The 25,723-nt window shown below is 40.7% G+C and overlaps 1 protein-coding gene across 7 annotated transcripts in view; it reads left to right on the top strand.

The window, feature by feature from the left end:
• GIGYF2 (GRB10 interacting GYF protein 2) overlaps nt 1-22,184 on the top strand; it is a 137,074-nt gene extending 114,890 nt beyond the window's left edge. For all 7 annotated transcript variants that reach the window (XM_087424676.1, XM_087424675.1, XM_087424678.1 and 4 more), the window contains 7 exons: nt 6,766-6,888; nt 11,275-11,490; nt 11,621-11,826; nt 13,013-13,167; nt 14,721-14,920; nt 17,043-17,190; nt 21,120-22,184. In XM_087424676.1, coding sequence (XP_087280802.1) covers nt 6,766-6,888; nt 11,275-11,490; nt 11,621-11,826; nt 13,013-13,167; nt 14,721-14,920; nt 17,043-17,190; nt 21,120-21,187 — 1,116 coding nt within the window. In that variant the 3' untranslated portion in view covers nt 21,188-22,184. The remainder of the gene's footprint in view (nt 1-6,765; nt 6,889-11,274; nt 11,491-11,620; nt 11,827-13,012; nt 13,168-14,720; nt 14,921-17,042; nt 17,191-21,119) is intronic.
• The last annotated feature ends 3,539 nt before the right edge of the window (nt 22,185-25,723 follow it).

Here is a 25,723-nt window from a genome sequence, read left to right as displayed (position 1 = left end):
TGGAGTGTTCTGTAGATGTCTGTTAGATGTATCTAGTAGGTTTATAGTCTTGTTCAAGTCTTCTAGTTCCTTGTTGATCTTCTGCTAGTTGTTATGTCCATTATTGAAAGTGGAGTATTGACATTTCTAAGTATTATTGTTGAATTGTCTATATCTGCTTTCATTTCTGCCATTTCTTGCTTCATGTATTTTGGTACTCTGTAAGGTGCATATACATTTGTAATTATTGAAGCTTCCTGCTGGATTGACCCTTTTATCATCATAAAATATTCCTCTTTATCGCTAGTAACATTATTTTGTTTTAAAGTATATTTTGTCTGGTAATGGTATAGCAACTTGAGTTTTCTTGTTGCTGTTTGCCTAACATGTCTTTTTCCATCCTTTTACTTCCAATTTATTTATATCTTTGAATATAAAGTGTGTCTCTTTTAGACAATATAGGATCTTATTTTTTTATCCAGTTTGATAATTTCTGCCTTGTGATTGGATTTTTTAATTCATTCACATTGAATATTATTGATATAGTTGGATTCATGTCTGCTATTTTCCTTTTTGTTTTTTATGTCTGTCCTTTTTGTTTCTCTATTCCTCCTTTACTGCTTTTTTTCCTGCATTAAGTAAATATTTTCTAATCTGGCATCTTAATTTCCTTAATGATTTTCATCACTATATGTATTTTTTAGTTATTTCCTTAGTAGTTGCTCCATGTCTTATCATTATACATCTTAATTTATCAGAATCAACTTGATTTATTCTAACTTAATTCCAGTTTGACATAGAAATGCTACTCTCTTACATCTCTATTCTCTTCCCCCTTTTTGTAGTTTGTTATAATGTCACATCTCTAAATGTTGCAAACACAATGATACACTGTTGTTACTTTTTATATAATCTTATCTCCTAAAGAAGCTGAGAAAAAAGAAGAGCAATATGTATAACTAGCTTTTGTTCTATAACTTTATTTATCATTTCTGCTTCTCTTCATTTATACCTGTGGATTCAAGTTACCATAAAGAGTCACTTACTTAGCCCAGTACAGCTTTGTTCCCATTTAGCTCCATTGTGCTGTTTTTGGCAAACATGTTAGATTTCTATATAGTATAGGCCCAACAGTATGTATACATTGTTTTATACAGTTGCTTTTTTTAAATCAGTTAGGAGAAGAAAGAAAAAATATTCATGTATTACTATTTTTTATAATTACATAATTACTTTCATTAATGCTGTTTGTGGATTCACATTACTTTCTGGGGTGACTTACTTTCAGCCTGCAGAACTTCCTTTAATATTTCTTGTAAGGCAGGTCTGTTAGCAACGAATTCTCTGAATTTATCTGGGAATTTTCTTTATTTCACCTTCATTGTTGAAAGATAGCTTTACTGGATGTAGAATTCTTGGTTGACAGTTTTTGTTCTTTGAGGACTTTGAATAAATTATCCACTGCCTTCTGACCTCCGTTGTTTCTGATGAAAAGTCAGCTGTTGATTTTATTGGGATTCCCTTGTAAGTGACTATTTGTTTTTCCTCTTGCTGCTTTCAAGATTTTCTCCTTGTTTTTTGGCTTTCAGCATTTTTACCATGATAATGTCTGCTTGGGGATCTCTGAGTTTATCCTACTCAGAGTTTGTTAAGCTTCCTCGATGTGTAGATTAATGTTTTTCAGTAAATTTGAGAAGATTTCAGCCATGATTTCTGCTCTTCTCATTCCGCTCCTTCTGGTACTTAGGTTACCTATATATGTTGGTGCACTCTGCACATTTCTCCAAGTCTGTCTTCATTTTTCTTACTTCTTTTTTTCTCTCTGTTCTTTGGATTATGTAATCTCTGTTGATCGGTCTTCAAGTTCACTGCTTCTTTCTTTTGCCAGTTCAGACATACTTTTGAGCTTCTCTAGTGATTTTTCATCTCAGTTATTGTGCTTTTGAACTCTAGAATTTCCTTTTGGTCCTTTTAAAAATAATCTCTATCTTTTTATTGATATTCTTTATTTGATGTGATGTTGTTATCATATCTTCTTTTACTACTTTATTCATGGTTTCCTTTAGTTCTCTAAACAAGACTCTGACATCTTTGTTAAATCTGACGTCTGATCGCTCTCACAGGCAATTTCTGTTGCCAACTTTTTTCCTGGTATATAGGTCATACTTGATTGTTTCTTTACATGTCTCATAATTTTTTTTTGGAGTCTAGACTTTTTTGATAATGCTTTCTAGCAACTCTGGGTACTGGTGTCTCCCCACCAGCCCCTACCCTCCTCCCATTGTTGTTATTTATTTTGTAACTAGCTATTAATTCAGTGAAGTCGCATTCCCTCCTCCTCTTCCCAGTAGTGTGAAGCCTCTGCTGCTGCTCCTCTGGGGGTGCGGCATTGGGTATGCCCACAGTCACTCTAGGCTGACAGTGGTTTTGGCTCGGCCCTCATTGTCTTTCCATATCCAGCAGTTAAGCTCCACTGATTGCTAGCTGGATTGCTCTATTGTTCTCATAAGTGCCTTGGGGCATAAATAGCTCCACAGACTGATCTAATCAAAATTAGGCTTCTTTGAAGAGATACTTCCCGAGGTCTGTGTTTGAGATCTGTGCTGACCCCAGGAGGACTTCTTCCAGCTCTTTTCTTGGTTCTCTGAGACTAAGTAGTGGCCTGCAGCTTAGCCTGTGTCTTCAATGAATCTATCAGTCTCCTCCCAATTGCCTGTCACCCTAATCTCCACATTTTTTGAAAGTACCCTTTGGCTTAAACTCCTCATTCTCCAGACTCTTGCAAATGAAGTCCGTTTCTTTGGGAGGAGGTTTGGAGCTCTCCGTCTTCTAGTCTGTCTGACCTCCATCCCCAGGCAGAAATCTCTGAGTCACAGCTCTGAAGCTGGGAACAATGGTGTGCTTTTCTCTGAGTACACCCCTGCTTTAGGAGTTGAGCCTTTGTGGGAGGGGCAGTAGCCTCAGGTCTTCATGGCTTGCCTCTCCTGGTGGGGTGGACCCTCTGCCTTTTGAGCTAGGGCAGTGGCAGTCAGGGTCCTAGTACTCTTAAGTAGCACTGTGCTCAAGGTAATTTCCATCCCCACAAGTGGGGGTTAGGCATAAGAAGGGGACCCCACCTCTCAGCTGTACTTGCCTGTAACTCAGCCTTTACAACAGGTAGCTGGAGCCAGGATGAGAAATGCTGATGTTGTGCTCTTTCTGGGAAGCCAGCCCACTAACTGGCAGCTGAGGGGGTGAAGGAGCTGTGTTCTTGGCTGCACTCATCTGGAGTGGAGTTTGTGTCTGGTCGAGCTAGCAGTTGGGAGACAGTGGGTCTTGGTGCAAGTACCACAGACTCTGGTTTTAGCAGATTTTCCTGAAGGAATCTTTCTTCATTTGCTGCATTGCCTTAGGACGATTTCCAGAGGCTTTAAATGAGTTTTTAAAAATAATTTTCATCAGTTTTGCTGAGGAGTGGGTCCACAGAGCTCCTTGTGCTGTCATACTGAAAGTGGAACACAATTGATTTGGTTATTTTTCTTTTTCTTTTTTGTGTGAGAAAGATCAGCCCTGAGCCAACATCCAGTGCCAATCCGATTTCCTCTTCTTTTGCTGAGGAAGATTGGTCCTGGGCCGACATCCTCACGCATCTTCCTCCACTTTACATGAGATGCCACCTCACAGCATGGCTTGACAAGTGGTGCACCGGTGCACGCCCGGGATCCGAACCCATGAACCCCAGGCTGCCGAAGCGGAGCGCACGCACCCAACTGCTGCGCCGCTGGGCTGGCCCCCACAATTGGTTTTTTAAAATCAAAAATAGTGTTGAAAAGTAAGGTAGTAATGTCAGGGCAGAAAAAAGGAGTAAATTTTTTTTAATCAGTGAAGGATATTAGGCATTCAGGGGTCACAAAATGTGCCAAATTCCCTACTGTTTGCTTCTGATGTGGGAAAGAGTTATTCTGAAAAGCATATTGACAAACTGCAGTTCTGCAAGTGGGCAGTACAGGATGTTGGTTGAACTGGAAAATGCCCTGAGGCACTGTTGATGGAGTGATGGTGTCGGGGGAAGAGGGAGAATCCCCCTCTGCCCTTTTCCTTAAGGTTCTTATGGCTGGCCAAATAATTAACAAGACAGGTTAGCAGGAGAAAATAATACCAAGTTTAATAACATGTATACATGGGAGAAAGCAGGGACGCTGCGTTTCTCAACACAATAGCAGAAATTCTCGTCTTAAATAGCATGTTCAGCCAATGACAAAGGAGGATGTTGGGGGTGGGGGGAGTCAGTTACAGGAGATTACCACTAAAGCACAGTAAACAAGAGTAAGGTTATTATGCAGATTTAAGGCCTCACCTTCCACATTGATAAGCCACTAGAAATGAGGCCATCCCCCCTCTTCCCAAAACAGAGAGGGAGATACCTTTACAAATGGAGATTTCCCTTATAAATGTAAATGTTTGTCTGGCAACTCCTTGCAGGGCCATCCAGAGAATGTGGCCAGAGAGACAGAACTTCCGATAAGATGGGCTTGTTGGTGCCTTTTCTATTGTGACCTCTATCCTACATTATCTTTACAGCCATCATGATAGATCTGTTCCAGGAAGGAGCCACCATGTCAAATTCTTTAGGCAGTTAGTGGGGGAGGTCAAATGTCCCTCAGAGAAAACAATCAAGGTAAAGAGATATATTTTAGGATGGCCAAATCTTGATCTCCCACAATGGGATATTATTTCCTAGGTACAAACAAGACTTAAGGAAAATGATAGCTATCTGTAGTTTGTCTCTCATATGAAGAAGACCTTGATTTGTTCTCTATCACTCCAGAGAGCAGACCTGTGAATCATGAATGAAAAGTACAGTGAAGTATATCTTGGCACAGTAATGGGAAGGATCTCAGAGGTGCCTGCAAGGGGAATAGGCCATTTCAGGAGGCACTGCCTCTGTGCCCAGTGCTGGCTGAGGTTCTGCTAAAGAGGACTGTGGTTGGTTCCTGGGTATGGTGGGGTGACACATCCACTGGGATCTTAGACATTAGTGGTTACTGGCTGATTGTATCTGCATCAGAATTACAAAAATATGCAAATTATCTGGCCTCACCTTAGGATCTTCTGATTCATTGAGTGTGGGACCAGGGCATCTACATTTTTACAGGTCTCCCCAGGTGATGCTACCAAGTTTGAGATCTGCCGCCTTATTTGATCTTGATAAGCACCTTCCAATGTATCATTTCCTTTAGAGAAAAAGAGTTTGTGCTCAACTTTGCCTACCTGGTCCCCCATCAACTCTCGCTTAGCTTCCCTCTGCGCCCCGCCCCCCAACTCCAGCACAATTGCATTTTGAGAGAAATGCCCCTACTACCTATCATATTGGCCAAAAAATGTTAAGGATCGATTATATTCAGTGGTGTTGAGGGTGCTCATTTGGACAGCTGTTTGCTAATATCAGTGACAATTTGAACTGTTTATATGCTTATCCCATCAGTTCCAGTTTTAGAGATTTCTGCTGTAGAGGCATTCTTTTTTGGGACTGTTGGGCATTTTGTTTGCTTTAATCCATGCTTATGTATTATTTTTATAATTTTATTTATTTATTAATTTTTCCCCAAAGCTCCACTAGATAGTTGTATGTCATAGCTGCACATCCTTCTAGTTGCTGTATGTGGGACGCGGCCTCAGCACGGCTGGAGAAGCAGTGCGTCGGTGCACGCCCGGGATCCGAACCCGGGCCGCCAGCAGCGGAATGCGAGCACTTAACCACTGAGCCACAGGGCCGGCCCTATTTTTATTATTTTTTAAATTTTTGTGAGGAAGGTTCACCCTGAGCTAACATCCGTTGGCAATCTTCCTCTTTTTTTGCTTGAGGAGGATTAGCCCTGAGCTAACATCTGTGCCAGTCTTCTTCTATTTTTGTATGTGGGACATCACCACAGCATGGCTGGTGAGTGGAGTAGGTTCGCGCCCGGGATCTGAACCCACGAACCCCGGCTGCCAAAGCAGAGCACGTGGAACTTTAACCACGTGGCCACGAGGCTGGCCCTGTATTATTTTTATTAAACATATTTTTAGTCTGGTCAGGTTTGTTTTTTTGTTGTTTTCAAGAGCCATAAGATGTCTTGAAATTTAAGTGTATCTCTTTCTGGCCTAGAAAGATTCCCTTAGAATAATCAAGTTTTTGAGAACATTAAGTTATTCAGGACCCAGATATTTACACTGTATTTTAGTCAATAATTTTAAGGGATAGGAAAGATAGAATTATTGATTAAAAACAGCTTAGTGCTCACGACTAGAAGCTATAGCCTGGTTAACTGCCTTTCATAAAAGACTAATTGAGAACTATGCTTGGCATCGTTCATTAGCTGCCTCAGCTTTCCCTTCAGAAATCTTGTCCTTAAAACCCTTTCACTAGAAGGTAACATATCGTGTCCTTTATTGCCTCCTTGGGTTAAAAATTTAGTGATTCTTTTGTTTACTCCTTTCTCTTTATGTCTCTGTATTGCTTGTGTATATCAATGCCAGATGTAACAAAGTTGCAGTCCCCAAATGGTAGATCAAATAAAAGTGTATTGTGTATATTTTAAGTTGTTGTAAAATCTTGGGTTTGGGGTAGTGACAAAAAATTTAAGTAAAAGAAGCAAACTGACTGGGAGAATAGGATGTAAAAGGATTGAAGAAGGAAATTTGCATTGACTGTTATAAATGGAGTTGGAGGAAACTTGAATGTTCTGGCTGTACGTAATGCATTATTGCCTCTTTATTTCCTGTCCACATTTCCTCATGAACTCTTCTGCCTTCCTTTTTTGTTAGCTTCCCTCTTCTTCGACGTGGGGCCAGCAGTCCAGTACAACAGCATGTCAGTCCCAGGCAACGCTGTCATTGGCTGAAATCCAAAAACTAGAGGAAGAACGAGAACGGCAGCTTCGAGAAGAGGTAAATTTTAAAACTGAAAGTGTTCTAGTCAGACAGTGTCCCAGAAGAGTGAGTGTGCGTTACGGATCAGTTGTTACTAGAAATTATCACTGTTAGAATTGGATATTCATTATTAAACTCTTTGGCCTATAATTTGATCGCTCTGGCAAATCTGAGGGATCTAATAGGAATAACATTAAGATTGGGTAACATAAATGTTCAATTACCTTAAACCTTTTACTGCAGCTCTTGAGAGAATAGCTCATAAATAAAAGTACGTGGGTTTTTCAAAATGGTGGGTGAGTTTTGTGCATTCTAAACATCCTTTTATAAATTTGATGTTTAGAATGCAGAATACATTTAGAATACTAAATAGAATTAGAATGCTAAATTAGTATTATAGTGTTATATATGTATCATTAGTATTATCTAATACTAAATTAGAATAAGAATACTAAATAGGATACTAAAGGGTATTGGGTTTTCTGAATAGCCTAGAAAAACTTAAAATATGACAGAAATAAAGTCTTTCTGCTTGTTAAGTCTATATGCTGTAGTTCATCCTTAGGATAGGACAGATACAAAATAGTGAAAGAAAGAGGGGAAAAAGGAAGAACACAGTTCTTGACAGAGAGGAGAAAATGAATAAGTAAAATGGTTTGGTTCAGCATGCCATTAGGTGCCATATTTATCCATCCATCCATCCATCTGTTTCATATTTGCTGAGTACTACTTGGTGATAGTTATAGTCTGAGGATATAACGAGTCTAAAATAGACAAAATTCTCTGCTTTCATAAATTAGAAGGACATGTAGTTGAGGGGACATGTACAATAAAAATTAAGTAAAACATATGACGTACTAGAAGAGGATTAAATGCCAGTGAGAAAAATAAAGCAGGAAGAGGAACAGGGAGAGGGCTGAGGGTTGGGGATGATATTGGTGGTGGTAGCGATTGATTGTCTAGTTTTAGGTAGTGCAATCTGGGAAGGCCTCTCTGAAAAGGTGGCATGGGGTAGCAGAGTCTTGAAGAAAGTGCTTTATGTGGATCTGAGAGCAGTCATTTTGTTAGAGAATATGTTATTGTTTTTGCATTTGGGTGGTCTGATTCACCAAAGGCCATGGGTACACAAAAAGAAGTGGGAATTGTCTATACATATTCACTGTGTAGTGTGCTTAACGTCATCCAATAAGTTAAAATGTTTCATCACCTTAAAAATTACCTTATTTCCCACCCTCTTAAAAAAAAAAAGACTGTACTTTCTCTGAAATCATTTTTCTTTTCTAAAGGGTTATCAACAAATGGATGCAGAGCGGAGTGTATCTTCTCCCCTTAAGGCTAGAAATTGTTCTAATAATTTTGGTCTCTGCTGAATAGAAAAAAAAGTAATAGCATTAGAGTTGGGATCACAGATCTTTTCCTGTTCATCTTTTTGTCAGAAGTTAATAATTGCCTCATTTGTGTTTTCACTTGATTAATTTTCTTTGAACTGTTAAGTCTTCCTACACGCTTCAAAAGGTATAAAATGCCATTCAATAGATATTTCTCAGATAGAGAAACCTAAGATAATTTTATTTCATCCTTTCCCTGGAGGTATCCTTTCCAGGATCCTCTAACTGGTTCAAATCTTGGCTGCTCCTGGGTTGCTGCACAGCTGTTGTCATTCTTATCATTTGCATGTTACCCTCCTGGACTGATTTTGATTTTCTCATGTTTTCTTTCTTGTTTTCCATCTCTTGTCTTTTTATCCTTTTTGATGGAGCGTTTCCTCAATCTTCTCTTTCAGTCCTTCTGTTGAACTTTTATGTATGCTATCTTAATTTAAATTTCTCTGAGTCCTTATTTTATTCTCTAATTGTTTCTTTTTATAGCCTCTTATTCTTGTTTCATTGAATGCACCATCTTACCTCTCTTAAGAATATTACTTACTGATAGCTTTTTGAAAAACTAGCGCATATTTCCCATATCTTATTTCTGTTTCCACTGAATTTTATTTGTTTGATTTGGTCTTTGGCTTTCACCTTAGAAGCTTATGTCAAATGTTTGTTGATCCTGGGCTATTTGTTCATATTTAGGAGTCAGGCACCAAAAAGCTGATCAGAGGTTCTGGTACACGGTGATCTCCCTTATCCGGGGTGGGGGGGCGGGGTGGACATTCCAAGACGCCCAGTGGATGCCTGAAACCATGGATAGTACTGAACCCTATACATACTATGTTTTTTCCTGTAGACACATAGCTATGATATTAGGCACAATAAGAGATTAACAACAATAGTAATAAAATAGAGCAATTATAACAATATACTGTAATAAAAGTTATGTGAATGTGGTCTCTCTTCTCTCAAAATATCTTATTGTATTGTACTCACTCTTCTTCTTGTGATGGTGTGAGATGGTAAAACACCTATGTGATGAGATGAAGTGAGGTGAATGATGTAGGCATTGTGACGTAGCATTAGGTTACTATTGACCTTTTGACAACACATTAGAAGGAGATTTATCTGCTTCCGGACTTCAGTTGACCATGAGTAAGGGGGGCCTTCTGTATACAACATCTCAGTGGGCTTTGCTGTGATGGTCTCTGGCCGGGCTGTTCTGTTTGGGGGAGTTCCCCCATATTTTAATACCTATAGTTGTATTCTCTTGTGCTGGGTCAGCTTCCCCATAGATTAATCCATCAGACTGGCTCAGCCTCTTTAAAGAGGAAGATTTAGCTTTCTGCTGGGGAGAGGGAGAGAGAGCTGCCCAACTACATCAGTTAGGGGAGGGAGTCTGGGGTCTTACTGCTGCTTTTTACAGACTTTCAGCCAGTCTGCTGTTTGAGGTACCCAAACCTCTAATTCCTGAGCTTTCTGTATGAATTGGCCTGTTTCTGAGCTTCTTGTACTTAGGTTTCAACTTACTGGGTGTGTTACATTGGCTATCATTATTTGTCTGCTTTCCAGCTTTTAAAATCTATTCTGTTCTCTTTGTCCTCATGGGTTTATGCTTTTTAAAAATATATAGGTTTTCTGTCATTTTAGTAGGGCTTTAGGAAGTAAACGTATGTATTTCATTTCTATGTTTAAGCAAAAACCCTACTTAATTTTTTATTTTATTGAGGTCATAATAGTTTATAATATTGTGAAATTTCAGTTGTACATTATTTGTCAGTCACCATATATATGTGCCCCTTTACCCCTTATGCCCACTCTCCAACCCCCTTCCCCTCTGGTAACCACTAAGCTGATGTCCTTGTCCATGTATTTGTTTATCTTCCACATATGAGTGAAATTATACGGCGTTTGTCTCTCTCTCTAGCTTATTTCACCTAACGTAGTACCCTCAGATTCCATCCATGCATGTCATTGCAAATGGGACGATTTTGTCTTTTTTTTTTTTTTATGGCTGAGTAGTATTCCATTGTATATATATGTCCTCTACTTTATCCATTCATTGGTCGATGGGCACTTGCGTTGCTTCCATGTCTTGGCTATTGTGAATAATGCTGCAGTGAACATAGGGGTGTGTAAGTCTCTCTGAGTTGTTGATTTCAGGTTCTTTGGATAAATACCCAGTACTGGAACAGCTGGGTCATATGATATTTCTATTTTTAATTTTTTGAGAAATCTCCATACTGATTTCCATAGTGGCTGCACCAGTTTGCATTCCCACCAGCAGTGTATGAGGGTTCCCTTTTCTCCACTTCCTCTGCAACATTTGTTATTTCTCATGTTTTTAATAATAGCCATTCCGACAGGTGTGAGGTGATATCTCATTGTGGTTTTAATTTGCATTTCCCTAATGATTAGTGATGTTGAACATCTTTTCTTGTGCCTGTTGGCCATCTGTATGCTCTCTTTGGAAAAATGTCTTTTCATATCCTCTACCCATATTTTGATTGGGTTGTTTGTTTTTTTGTTGTTGAGTTCTTTATATATTTTGGAGATTAACCCCTTGTTGGATATATGATTTGCAAATATTTTCTCCCAGTTGTTGGGTTGTCTTTTTGTTTTGTTTCTGGTTTCCTTTGCCTTCCAGAAGCTCTTTAGTCTGATGTAGTCCCATTTGTTTATTTTTTCTTTTGTTTCCCTTGCCTGAGTAGACATGGTATTCGAAAAGATCCTTCCAAGACTGATGTCAAAGAGTGTTCTGCCTGTATTTTCTTCTAGGAGTTTTATGGTTTCAGGTCTTACATTCAAGTCTTTAATCCCCTACTTAATTTTTAAAAAGTATTTCTGCATTTGATCTTTTTATTCCGCTCTTAGGTAACTCTGGCAGTTTACATCTTTATTTGCAGCAAAAGAGTTAACCCTGTCAAGTGTTTAATTTTACATAGCTACTATGTATTTGCACTGCGTTTAGTATACTGGATGTTTGTAACTGTAAAACTAGAATCCTGAGCTAGCTTCTATTTTTGTGCAACAGCAAAGGCGCCAGCAGAGGGAGTTGATGAAAGCTCTCCAGCAGCAGCAGCAGCAGCAGCAGAAACTCTCAGGTTGGGGGAATGTCAGCAAACCCGCAGGTACCACCAAGTCTCTTCTGGAGATACAACAGGAAGAAGCCAGGCAAATGCAGAAGCAGCAGCAGCAACAGCAGCAGCAGCAGCAGCACCAGCAACCAAACAGAGCCCGGAATAATACGGTGGGTACATTTTTCTTAAGCAGTCATTGTATGGACTAGTGTTATAAGTTATCTTTTCTGACTATTGTGGACTCTCTTTTTATCTTTTAATATTGTTAACCATAATCATTTGTCTCTTTTTCTTTAACAGCATTCCAACCTGCACACCAGCATTGGGAATTCTGTTTGGGGCTCTATAAACACTGGTCCCCCTAACCAGTGGGCATCTGACCTAGTCAGTAGTATCTGGAGTAATGCTGACACTAAAAACTCCAACATGGGATTCTGGGATGATGCAGTGAAAGAGGTGGGACCTAGGAATTCAACAAATAAAAATAAAAACAACGCCAGTCTCAGGTAGGGCTCAAAATGATTAAATCTATGCTCCTTGGTGGGTTGGGGGAAGGGGGCATGTGAGGAATGGGATATTGGGTGGACAGGGAAAGGTATTTAGTTTTTATTTATTTTCATCTGTGTATAAGCACATGAGGTCATAGCTTAGTGATTGCTTTCTTCCACCTGGAAAAACATCTGTATTATTACGAGGGGCTCTTTCTAATGCCAGGCACTTAGTCCATTGCCTGTCATGTGGTAACCACTTAATAAATATTAGGAATGGTATATTTTTGTTGTTGTTGTTGAACATTTCTCTAAAGTATTCTCTAGACCTTAGCGTTTTTTTCCTAATTTATATTTTTAAGTTACTTACATTGTGAGTATTATAGACACCTCTGTAATGGACTTAAACGTATTTATTTTTATGATAAATTAGTCACATTTCACTTTCATCTTTCTTTCCTCAGTATATAGTGCTGTTGAATGAGCGTGGGTTTTAGTGTTAAATATGTGAACTAAAATCCCAGCACTACAACTTATTAGCTGTGTGACCTTGGGCAAAAGGGAAACTTTTTGAGCCTCAGTTCCCTCATCTGTAAAATGAAGATAATAATAACAACTTCATGGGTTTAGTTGTAGAGATTAAATGAATTCATGAATACACATGAAGTAATTAATAAAGTGCCTGGCACATAGTAACTACTTAATAAATGGTAGTGTTGTCAGATTGTTTCTTCTTGATTGAGGGCCTAATACATTATGAGTAGGACCCTAAGTATCTGTCAGTGTGTTGAGCATCTTTGCCAGGCACTGTGCTCTAGGCCTTTGCATATAGTATCTTTATTCCTTATGATAACTCAAAGAAGTATTAGTACCATTTTACAGATGAGGAAACTGAGGCTTAGCAAAATTAAAAAATGTACTGAAGGACAGATAGGAAGAGTTTCGTCATTTCCCTGAAAAATAGCCCTATATTCACAAACTAGAATGTATTAGTTAAGGACAGATTTTTAAGAGGATATTGGGTAACCCCCTCACGTGAAATCCAAATATTTGAATTTTTCTTTTTTTTCATTTTTGGAGCCAAGCATTGGATTAATGGACAGCCATCCAGTGTTGCCAAGACATTATCTGTTTATGGTGTTGTAGTATAATTATATAGTAACAGTTTCTGGGAATATAATATCGCCCTATTGTTTTGCTTTAGTAAATCTGTAGGTGTGTCTAACCGGCAGAATAAGAAAGTAGAAGAAGAAGAAAAGTTGCTGAAGCTCTTTCAGGGAGTAAATAAAGCCCAAGATGGATTTACCCAGTGGTGTGAACAGATGCTTCATGCCCTTAATACGGCAAATAACTTGGATGGTAAGAACTGGGGAGGGAAACCCAGTGTGTGGAATGGCAGAGCAGGACCCAAAGAGAAGTTGGCAAACGGGAATCATGGGCCAAAACTCAGGAGGTGAAATCTCATGGAGGTCATGTCCTGCACCTACTGTGAGAACTTGACTCTTTAATAGTATTGTGTATAGTGCGACTTATGAGAAGAGTCCTGGAGTACTCTGCTCAAATGGGTTATCAGTGGTTGCCAAAAACTAAATGCTATCTCAAGCTGTCCTAAGATTTACAGGACAGAGGAGGTCATAGTTCCATGCTGCTCACTTTATGGGGGACATTGCCATCCAGACCAAGTCCAAAGGAAGGTGACTGACGGTGGGAACAAAGGTCAAGCTGGGCAAGAGAAGGTTGAGGTGATGTGAGGTCTTTCCCTTCCTGCCTTTGGGAGCAGGGGATGGGAATCATGTGACAGAGCAAGTAGACTTATTTTATGTGGGATAAAACTAGGACCAATGTGTGGAAGTGAAAAGGTTTCAGCACAATTTGAAGAAAAACTTGCTCATTGTTAGCTGTTCACAAAGAGAAATTTCTGCTTAGATGGAAGTGAGTCCCTCCCTCAGCCCCAGATGTTTGAACAGAGAGGTCAGCTTGGTGTAGGAGGGGTTCCCATACTGATAGGCTGTGTTGAACTAGTCCACCTTGGATGTCTCGTCTAAAACCAAGGATCTTTTAAAAACAGAGCAGTAAAAGAATTGAAGGGTTCCCTTGCAGCAATGTAACAATATCTAATGGTCTGAAAGAGCCAGAGAAAACAAGAGTAAATAATAGTAATGGCTGCCATCCATTAAGCACCTACCATGTGCTAGGCACTTTCTAGGGGTTAACATATGTTATCCCAGTTTTCTATTTTGCAGCAATTTTGTAAGATACCTTTACAATATAAGTGATATTATCCCCATTTTATGAATTAGGAAACGGAGGCTCAGAATGGTTAAGTAACTCATCAAGGTCACACAGCCAGCAAATTTCAGAGTCAGGTTTTAAACCCATGTCTGTCTAACTCTGGTACTTGTGCTTTTCTCCTACACCACACTGCTTGCATGTTCCATTTGATTTCTCTCTCAAGATGTGATGTCTCAGTGAAGTGAAAGGAGGGTATGGCTGTATCTTTAGTATCTGTCCTGGTGCCTGGCACACATCATAGCACTTAATAAATATTGATTGTATTTAAGAAAAGAAAGAATGAATCCCCAAATAGCTTAGTCTTAGGCAAGCAATTGTTTCAACTAGTGTAACGTTTAGTTTCTACTGACATAACGTTTAGTGAAACTAAACATGCATGATCTATCTATCTTTGACTCTATGCTGTTTCAGATAATTTTGGGCATTGCAGTGATAGTGGATTTTTTTTTCCATTTCTACAGAGTAGATTAAAAAATATTTAACATAATAACTGCATACTTTTCAAGTTTCTGTCATTAACATCTGTATTAGGTGTGACAATATATTAAAAACTAAAACTGATTTTTTGTATGTGATATTTCATTGTTACTCTTTATATCTTCTCCCCTCTCATGTTGCAGTTCCCACATTTGTTTCTTTCCTGAAAGAAGTAGAATCTCCTTATGAGGTCCATGATTATATTAGGGCCTATTTAGGAGATACCTCAGAGGCCAAGGAGTTTGCCAAGCAGTTCCTCGAGCGCCGTGCCAAACAGAAAGCCAACCAGCGGCAGCAACAGCAGCAGCAGCAGCCGCCGCCGCCGCCGCCGCCGCCGCAGCAGGTATGAGGCAGCAGAGTGAGTGCGGTGCACCTGTCAGTGAGTGTAATACCTTGAAGTGTAGAGCAACCAGAGAAATGAAAAGCCAAGCAAAGACACCATTTTTGTACATCAAATGACCAAAGCTTTTTAAAATGTGGTAGACTTGATATTTTCAAATTATATGTCCAGAGACTTTCGTGTATTTCTCAAATAGCAGATATAACCATTCATTCTCTGTTAGGCACACCAGCCTCATTTTTCTTGGTTCACATATGTGCCTCAGTCAAATTGCAAATTCCAGCTTGTCACAGACCCATAAACTTGGTTTTGAATAGTTAAAACCTACAGATGTTAAATCTCCAGTGCTCAGGATCCACTGTACCCAGTACTGCAGCATGCCAGACATTTTATACGTTGTCGATGAGGATGTGAAAGGTACAGTCTGTTCTGCTTATTTGCAGTGGTGTCCTGTAAGGTCACTGCCAACACTGAATTAGCAAATACTGAACTGTTGCTCCTAGGTGAAATGCAGGAGTAGGTTTCTGCGAACCTCTGGTCACATTTTTGTCAGCTGCTCAGTATGTAACCTTGTTTTGTGTGTGTTTCTGTTTAAAGATGTCTTATTTAATATATTATTGATTCCTTAACATTGAACTCACTGCCAACTACACTGTAACTCATGCTCAGATGAAGCTTATCTAACACACACCTCTCGTCCATAAGGCATGTTACAGCCTCCTTGCATTTAGAAATGGTATACAGAACTTAACACTTGGGGGCCATTTTAAACAGTGAAATCACCAATAAAAAGCAGAAAAATGTGAACAACATGGCACTACATAGACTGAGAAAGGTGCTGGTCTACAGGATGAGAGCTGAGACAAGGAGGCAGAGTGCTGCCCTTTTCTACCTCCAGTGGGAACGTGTGACTTGGGCAACTCAGATTTTTCACTGCTGTGTACATGTGCTTGTCCAGAATGACCACAGAAGCACTGCAAATGCAAGTATTGATTTTGGTGTTACAAAAAAATTATAGTGAGTAAGCAAATCACAAATAGGGAATTCGTGAATAGTGAGGATTGGTTGTACAAGTTTTCCGAAAGACGAGTTGGCAAGCCTCATGGAGAGGCTTAAGAATATTCATATCCTTTAATCCTGTAATTCCTCTGCTAGAGATAATGTGTGTTATAGGTCACTTCTGGGGATATGTAAGATGCAGTGAAGTACAGGGCATTTAAAATCCATTTGGGTAGGTGGGCTCATAGGGATCAACTGAAGGAAAGTGAAAGATGTAAACATGAACAGCACTAGGAAAAATATTTTAAGGAATCAAAAGAGAAGATGTTGTATAGCAATATAGAAGGCTGTTCCCTTTGTGAAATGACCGCCTCTGTGTGCTAGAATAGGAAGGTGGAGGCCCAGCACACACGGCCAGGCTTGTCCTCCCACAGTGCTCCCTCCACTCCTCCCTCTCCGCTACTACACTACCCATGCCTTAAACTGGTTCAGTCAGTCTCATCCCAGTTTACAGTGAATTGCTCTCATAAGAGCAACAAGGAAGTGTGAATGGCTGGTAGGCTATTTCATAATTTAACTAGTTGGTGGAAAGTGTATGAATAATACTTTGAGACCAGCTTCCTTCTGGGATTGCCAATAGGAATAAAGTACATGACATTAACTTTGTTTGGTAGCACGCTGCCAGCTGGTCTGTAGCCTGTCCTCTCTGTCCTGGGGCCCAGAGAACACAAGAACCTTCCGCTTTGGGTGGGTGAGAGGTGTAAGTTGCCAGAGTGTAGAGGTCTGTTCGTGATTATTTGCTGTATATTTATTTTCCTAGTAAATGATACAGACTCCATGCATAACCAAGAGGTTTTGGGAGCCGTGTTCTCACAGCAGGGTGGACACCTGGAGCTACCAGGACAGGCCTTGTGGAGGCACAGAGCTTAAATGGGATGTCTGAATCTAAATGAAGGGAAAGGGTGGCTCAGTGCACGGCTCTTGACTTCATTATTACCTTAATCCATGATAGGCTTTCTGTTTTTAAACTTATTCTTGGTAAGGTGAGGGGAAATCAACCATTTTCTTAGGGTGGGCCACGCCTGCATCCACTGTGTGACCGCAGTTGTGCCATCTTGTTTCACAGGACTCTGTGTGGGGGATGAACCACAGTGCACTCCATTCAGTGTTTCAGACCAATCAAAGCAACAACCAACAATCCAATTTTGAGGCTGTACAAAGTGGCAAGAAGAAGAAAAAGCAGAAGATGGTCCGAGCAGATCCCAGTTTATTAGGTGAGCTCAGGCCTAAAATCTCAGCTGGGTGTTGGGGAGTGCATGTTACAGCAGTTAACATATGTGAGTCCCATGTTGGAATGTTTGTTCATGAAGAGAACTACTCTTTATCAAAATTAATTTTTTTTAACCTGTTCAAAATAAGTAGTATTTACTGGGCATCTCAGTGCAAGAGCTGTGTCTCATGTGCTATATAGCATGTAAGAAAAGTAATAACTTATATTGTATGGTCCTCTAAACTTTAAAGCCTTGTTTCATATTTAATATGAATTTCCCTAGAAGGCCTTTCAATTCAGTTGGAAAATAATGCTAATGGAGAACAATAAAAGTTGTTTAAAAATGTAAATGCTGATGTATGTGGAAGCAGACCATAAATCCAATCAAGTGTTCAAAGAAAAGAACCAATATTTATTGATACCTACTATATATATATCATAGGAGTTTCAGAATTACTCTGCATTATGAGGTGATGTTCCAGTTTTACCAATGAGTAAACCAAGGCCTAAGAGAATTTAGAACACAGCTAGCTATTCAGCACTGGGGCTGGGATTTCAGAGCAGGCCTGTTTTCTTTCCACTCTTCTCTGCTACTCACAGCTATTCTTGTCTAGCATTGAGGACCAGTGTCTTCATACAAGGCAGCTTCATGGAAAAGGTGACAACTGAATTGGGGCTTTAAAAGACTGGCAGGAAGGATAGGGAGTGGTGTTTCTGGAATAAACAGCATAGACAAAGCTGATGAGCTGCCTATGTTTCTTAAATTGGCCCGAAAACCTACAGACAATGATACAATTAAAATTATTCTCTATGTAGGAACTTAGAGTAGGCTCTTATAAAACCATGCTGTCTGGAATAGAATGATTATATTGGCAAAAATGACAAGTTGGGATGTTGGCCAAGTTAGGAGGCTGTAGTATAGACCAAATGAAAGATACTGGTGGCCTCAAATAAGTTTTTGTTATTGGAGATGGAGAGGAGTTAGATAGATTTCAGAAATTTAGGGGATAGAATTGACTGGACAAGGAGAATGGAAAGGTTTGGGCAGCAGGATGGATAGTGTTGCCATTTGCTAAAATGATAAGCACTGTCAAGTGGAGCAGGCTTATGGGGAGATGGTACAGTGATAAGTGTTGGGTGAAATGACTGTGAAACATCAAATGGAGATGCCCGCATGAGAGAGCTGATAGCATAGCAAAGGTGGATTGTAACCCTACTCTACCCTTGGTAGAATCTGTACTTTTCTTCAGAGGTTTTCTGCCCTGGAGGAAACCAAATGTCAATACAGAAACCTGACCTTGAGGATTGCCCTTTGGAACGGTGCCTGAAAGCCAGCTTTGAAAACATAGACATCTGGTGAAATTCTGTTTTCTTCTCGAAAGTTTGTGTTAAGGATAGATGGAATTGTCCAAAATTTTTACCCGGTTTTGACAGAAATAGATGAATATAGATTTGAAAGTGTTCTTTAAATTCTGGTTGTGTGGGTTCTAGGTAAGAATCCTTGCTGTTTAGTGGTGGCACTTGAGGGCAAGCTCTTGGGGAAAGGTTCCTCTGAAAGTGAGGTAAAGCTCTTTGGGTTAAATATTCAATCTGACCCATCTCCTATTACAGACTCAAGACAAAAAGAGACTCCAAATCCCCCTTCAGGGGGTGAGAGAGAGTCATTCTAGGAATAGAGTCTGAGTAGTCTGAATATCTTGAAGGGGAAGAAAAACAGTTAAATACAAGGGAAGTAAAACTGTTCAACAAAGTATTGAGGCAGCTCACTTGAGTGAGCTCTTGCTTGGACCATGTTATGAAAATTTCTGCTCAACTAAATCTCCCTCTGGAAATTCCTCTAATAATTACTAATTTCTGCTCTTATCTACTCGTTTTCATTTACTATTATTTTTTAATTGATATATGCCTTATTGATTTACAGATTGAGAAAAATTAATAAGTATCCATCACTCACAGTTCCCCATGCACAGGATGAGAAAACAGGTTCTAATTTGATCCAAAAGTTTACATTGAAAAAGTAGTTATTGATCAAAAGAGAACTTTACTTCTAAAACAAACTGTCAGGGAGCCCAGCCTCATTTTAATAATCATATCCTCCATTGTACTCTTGTGTCTCCCTCTAGTTTTTAGAGCTACCAGGTGCCATTGTGAATGAGCATCCTGTACTTGGATATGATAAATATACACACACAATATCATTTTTCCCCAGTCATACTTTCCTTTTAAGAACAGACTCTCAAACCTTAAAGAAATCATGTGAGTGACAGAGTCTGTTGTTCTGAACCTAAGAGAACATAGTCTTTAGAGCCAGGCAGACTGGGCTTAAATCCTCATGTATTTTGCCGTGGGTTTCATGGTATCCCAGAGCTTTTTCCCTCTGTCATCTGGGGAGGAGAAGGGCCCACCTTACTGGATGTTTATGACCGGTCGGTGAGACCATGTCTGTTAAGAGCCTAGGAATTGACATGTTATAGCAATGGATAAGTAACTTTTTCTTTGGTCCCAGGCCTCTTCCCCCTTCCTGTCTTTACATGGTTAAAATTAATTTAGTTTGTGTTTTTGTTTTGTTTCCACTTTTATTGCATGTAGCTCATTGTTTGTATCACATTTCATCTGTTCTTGAGATAAATGTGAAATCAAAGAACAACCTGCTTCAGAGTCGAGTGACAGCTCATTTCATAGACTGTTTGGTCTCAGGGTTATAGACTCACCTAATTAAATCGTTATTTTAAAATATGAACACTAAGCCTTTCATTATTTTCAGTGAAAAAAGTCTTGCAGGTTATGGGAGCACAGTGGATGGCTCGAGCTCCGGGTGGGGTTTGGAGTCCTGGCCTCTCCCAGTGTCAGGCCTCCCAGCAGCTTGTACCACAGCTCGCTTGGCTAGTAAATAGGCATGTTTATGTTTTCAGATCTTGATGTTTTTGAGTCAAGATTGTAATATAGTTAAGCTGTTTTTATTATGTAAGGCATTTTTGTTTGTTATTAGTACATTTAAAATATGTACTTGTTTGAAAACTTGAACATTAAAGAACAAAAAGGAGGGGTCAGAAAACTTAAATAATATTCACAGAACTGCTTTTAGACTGGAGAGCATCGCCTGTGTACTTTTTGATATTCAAATAGCGGATGAAACAGCTTGGGATGTCATTTAGAGTGGGTGAGCTGAGAGCATTTTGAGAGTCACTCGTTCCAAAGAGGGCCTGTTAATAATACTTTTTATCCATCTCTGATTATGGAGTTTATTGAAAACTTTGATTGTTGCCTGCAGTGGCCGTGCTCCTATTGCTTTTTTAAACCAGAGTCTGTTTTTCAGGCCTACTTACAACAGATTGAGTTGAATACAGTCCTTTCATCTTTTTGTGCTGTCTCCTCTGCGATAGGACATCTGAGGGCTCTAAGGGTCTTGTAGGAGGTCTTCCCTTCCTTTCCCTACCCCCGAAGAGTAAAAGCTCTTGGCCAGAAGTTTGACAAAGGTTTCGACCCATGGCGGGGAGGAGTATTCCCATTAGTGAGTGTGTTATTCCTGCCCTCCTCCTGTCCCCATTTCTTTTAAGGTACCTCTCCTAAATGAACTTTCCCTCCGGGCCAGCCTGGGTGGGCCTTAACACACACTTAGACCCTAGGGTCCTCTCAGGATTGTCTGAAGGCAGTGGTTTGCAGTTCCTTTTAAGCAGTGATGCTGGTTTTTTTTTTTTTCCTTCTCCATAGTTAAATTATACCAGAACCCTAAGAAATAAAATAAAAACAAAAGAATCTCTCATTGGAAGGGCAGAAAACCACTGCTGTGCCCTTTATCTTTCTTCCTTCTCTCTCCCTTGAGTATCCCTATGGTATGCTCGAAAACAAGAGACTCATATTCCAGCCCATTGCCTGGACTTGGAGCCACATGATGTCTGGGTGTGGTCACTCATCGCCAATGTTTTCCTGCAGGGTTTTCAGTCAATGCTTCATCGGAGCGACTCAATATGGGTGAAATCGAGACTCTGGATGACTACTGAGCACCTGCCCGTGGACTGGCCTTCCCTCTCCTCTCTGCTGACCATGGATTCTCCACCTTTGGACACACTTACTCACCATTTACTCGTTATCACCACAACAAATCACAGAACCGATCATCTCAGGCTTTTTCTTCCAGCCCTTGGTGTCTAAGATTCTTTAAACCATTTTTGTTGGTGAGCATCTCAGACTGTAGATAAGTGGACTGGACCCTGTGTCTCGGGGGTGGCAGCTGGGCTCACTCCCCAGCAAGGCTGATTGTGGGCAGCGCATGTTTACTGTGCCGTGATTTCATCTGCTGTCTCCCAGAAAGTGTGTTGGGATCTGCCAATAGCAGTTTACTTTCTCTTGTCACTTTTTTCCCTCTATTTTGTTTTTCTTCTTCTTCTTTTTATCTCCCCCTCCCTACCCCCCATAAGGGCATGGGGTCTAACTGGTGCAATCGTGAAGAGAGTTAATGGTAACAGACATTGGCCAACAACAAAATGCCCTTGGACTGTGACTTGAGTGTCCGACAGAGACAGTCAGAGCTTTCCCAGTCTGAAGGTTGCATTGCCACTGCTAACTTTGGGATTGCATCAAAGAGACCCTGAGTGGGGTGGAGTTTAGATGGGATTGGTTTGATGTTGCACACCCCTCACCTGTTCTTTCTGAGCATCCTTTCGGAGAAAGGATTCATGTTTTTCTTCATTAGATAGTGACTTCCAAGCAAGCTGACTTCTCCCCTGGCATACTCCAAACTGATTGGACAAAAGAAACCTGTGGCCTGGGAGAGGAACTTATTCTTAATTTTTCTTTCTTATAAAAACTGATTTTTCCCATAAATGTTTTTACTTCAGAGGACTAGGACCAGTTTGTTTTGGGCCTTTCTGCTGAAAATTTGTCTCGTTTAAGAGGCAGCTAGGATCTTTACCATATGTATGAATTTGTATAATTTCATTTTGGATAGGGATAAACTTTTGCTCCTGATAAAAGCCTGGAATTTCATCTGGTTCCTCAGAGCATTGCGTGTGTGTCTTGCTGTGGCCCCGAAATGGTTTTGTTTAAAGATTCTGGAATGGCAAGTTGCTTGTCTTTTCTGAAAAGAGAACATACAAAAGCTGACCATCTTTAAGACCTTCATCCATGGAAACCACTATACAGGAGAATGCAGTGGGATGGAGGGGATGGGAGAGAACGGGCGAGAGAAGACTGGTTCTGGCTTCTGGTCAAGGCCTCCTAACACCCTTTCACGTCAGACATAAATGTATTCAAGCCCTATTTATAAACAAATACTCTTCCTGCCTCCACCTGTCCCCCACAGAACATCACCTGGAATTGCCAATCACTCTTTGGTCTGGAGCTGTCCGACCGTCCACCCTGTGTGGGGAGTGCTGTGGTCTGGGCAGCTCCTGGGGGAGCACCTTTCCTTTCTGTTGTCCTGGCCTGAAGAGGCTGGAGTTGCTCTGAGAGCAGTTTGGTTTTGGATGATTATATTTGGTTTCTATTTTTATTCTTTTGGATCACCATTCTCCCTATCCCTTCTTGCCTCCCTCCCTCCCTCCTAAACATGTACAATAAGTATACAGAGACTGCTACAAACTTGTATATAGTTTTTGGATCAAATAGCATGAGGAGATGGGGAACCATTTAAAATTGGGACTCCTGCTCTCCTTTGCTTTGTAAATTCAAAAGTGGGGGGTGGGGAAGAGGGATAGTTAAAATGTTTACAAAACTTTAAGCTCCCTCGGAACTTTTGCCAGTGTGGAGGAAAATAAAAAAGAACTTAAATAAAACCTGGTGGTATTCTGTCCGAGCGCACCTCTTGTACTCGCCCCTGTCGAGGCTGAGTTTTGCACTAAACTGTTCTCTTGGTACCATGGGAAAGCTCCAGGCACGTGAGCACCCGAGACATGGAGGCAGCCGTGGCTTTCTCTGCCAGGCTGTGGAACACTGGCTGGCTCTGTATTTGAGAATGTAGAGGTCAAGATAAACATGGGTAAGTTTGACCAGATGTCTTTCCTTCTTTGACTGTCCCTTTCTGCTGGCCTGTTGATCATCTCCTGCCCTCACACCACAGACACACCCCCTGAATGTGTCCCTCTAGAGCCAGCCCACACCTTCCAAACTAGACTCTACTGTGTGCTTGTTCAGGGAAAATAAAAATAAATAAAACACAAACATTGGGGGCGGAGTAGGCACATCGGAGGGACCAAAGTCATTTTAGTCATGGAACATTCCATTTGTTTAACTGGGAGCCTTGCTCCTACCTGAGGAATTTCCCACTTGGGGAAAGAAGCTACTCTTCCCTAGGAATGGTTGTTTCTCAATCAGTTCTGCTCTCTTTTTCAAATTCTCATTTGCTTACTCGTTCACTTCCAGCCACCAGGTTCTTACCCCTTTCTGTAAACTTGTTTCCAAATTATTTGAACTCTTCCTGAGTTTTAAAGTGTTTGTTTTGTACACTGTTTGCTTCCAGTTATTTTAATTCAGAGATTTTGAAAACATACACGGTCAAGGTACTCTGATTATGAAGACTTTCCCCAAGGTAGTTGGTGTTCTGGTTACTGTTGCTGCATAAAAATTTACCCCCAAACTGGCTTACAACAACCCCTTCATTTTCTTGGTAATTTTCTGAATCAGGACTTTGGGAAGAGCTCAGCTGGGCGCGTTCTTCCATGGTGTGTCCTATAGTTGTGGTCAGCTGGCAGCTGGGGCTGCGATCTTAGGAAGGCTAGATGAGGCTGGCCTGCCAAGAGGGCTTACTCGTGTGACTAGCAGTTGATGCTGGCTGTCCGGTAGGAACTCAGCTGGGCTGATGGCTGAAGGAACTGCGTATGTCCTCTCCAGCATGGCTGCTTCACGGTAGATGGACTTATGCGGCAGTGGGCTTCCCCCAGAGAACGGGGCAGGGGCTGCATCACCCTTCTGATCTAAACTCAGAAGTCACTTAGTGTCACTCGTTTGATGCTGTATTCTGTCAAAGTAGTCACAAGCCCACTCAGATTCAAGGGGTTGGGAACATCCCCATCCCCTTTGATGGAAGGAGTGGTAAGTTCGCATTGTAGAGGAGCTTGTGGGATGGGAGATTCTGTTGTGGCCGTTTTCAGGAAATGTCTGCATAAAATGAGTTGATACATATAAATCAAGGAACTTTAACTCTCTTTTCATTGGCTCTAAGTAGAGGGATTATTTTTCTTTTTAATTTCAGGATAATGACACTTTCTGGCTTTATTTTAAATATTTCTTTTAGGGCAACCATTTTACAAATATATATATAGTATATATATAGAGAGAACATGTGTGCATATTATATACATTATTTTTAAATTGATCAGGTGAAGAAATTGAAATTTATTGTATACAAAATGCCCCTTTCTACATTATTAGTAAAAATTAGAAGTCTCTGGGTCGGCCCGGTGGCATGGTGCTTAAGTTCATGCACTCAGCTATGGTGGCCCAGAGTTTGCGGGTTTGGATCCTGGGCGCGGACCTGCACACCGCTCATCAAGCCGTGCTGTGGTGGCGTTCCACATACAAAAAATAGAGCAAGATTGGCACAGATGTTAGTTCAGGGACAATCTTCCTCACACACACACACACACACACACACAAGTCTGTGTATGACTTTGATTAAATAGAAGTGCTGTTGTGAAATGAACTTCTCTCTCTCCTGTGCTTCCAGCATGGGAAGTAGTACTGCATCAGAAGAGCAGCAGGCGTGCACTAGAATAGAGGGAGGTACAACCAAGAGCACATTCCAAATGGAAGGTGGCCTCATAGTGATGGGTTTCTTGGAACAACAACAACAAAAAGCCTCGCTCTGGAGGATGCCTTCGGCTGTGCAGGCGATTCCTGATGCGGAAGCTGCAGTGCTTGCCGGGACCGTGGGGAGCCTGGGAACCCGGAAGCAACCAGATGTGTGGTGGTCATTTTACAGATGTTGTCAGATGCCCTGAGCATGACAGACCTATACAGCTTTTGGTTGTGCCAGTTCTGGACTGGGAACCTGGAGCCTTTGAGAGGAGAGTTTTCCTCTAGGAATTAGTGGGAATGTTTTGCAACTAAAGAAACAACCAGAGCTATGGTTCATCATATAAGAGAAACTGCACATAGATGCTGGGAAGCAAGAGGAGAGAAGTGGGGTCTTTCCCTTGTTGCTGCCCTGCCCCCCTTCGTAGCTGGCAGAGTGATGACATCATGGAGATGGAGCTCACGATAGCTTCAACACTCACTCAGTCCAGCTGGTTTTAAGAAGCAGAGACATCATTTCTTAAAGATAGTTTACTTGTCCCACCAAATGTAGGAGGAGTAGATTAATTTCCCTTGACAGCAAATTGCTAATTCCTCCTTTAGCATGAGAAATGGTCCTGGAAATAGTGGGTCAGTATTAGATTTGGTTGCATATGACAGAAGACACAAAGTAACAGTGACTTAAACAAGATAGTTTATTTCTCAAGTGAAATCCAGAAGTCATCAGTCCAAGGCTGGTGTGATGGCTCAGGGACCCAGGTTTTTTCTGTTTCACCATCCCGATTGTGGCTTCCAATCTCAAGGTC

This window comes from Ceratotherium simum, chromosome 37 (assembly GCF_057802395.1).
Source record: "Ceratotherium simum simum isolate JZ-2026a chromosome 37, ASM5780239v1, whole genome shotgun sequence".
Lineage (NCBI taxonomy): Eukaryota > Metazoa > Chordata > Mammalia > Perissodactyla > Rhinocerotidae > Ceratotherium > Ceratotherium simum.
This window is presented reverse-complemented; position numbering and strand designations above follow the sequence as displayed.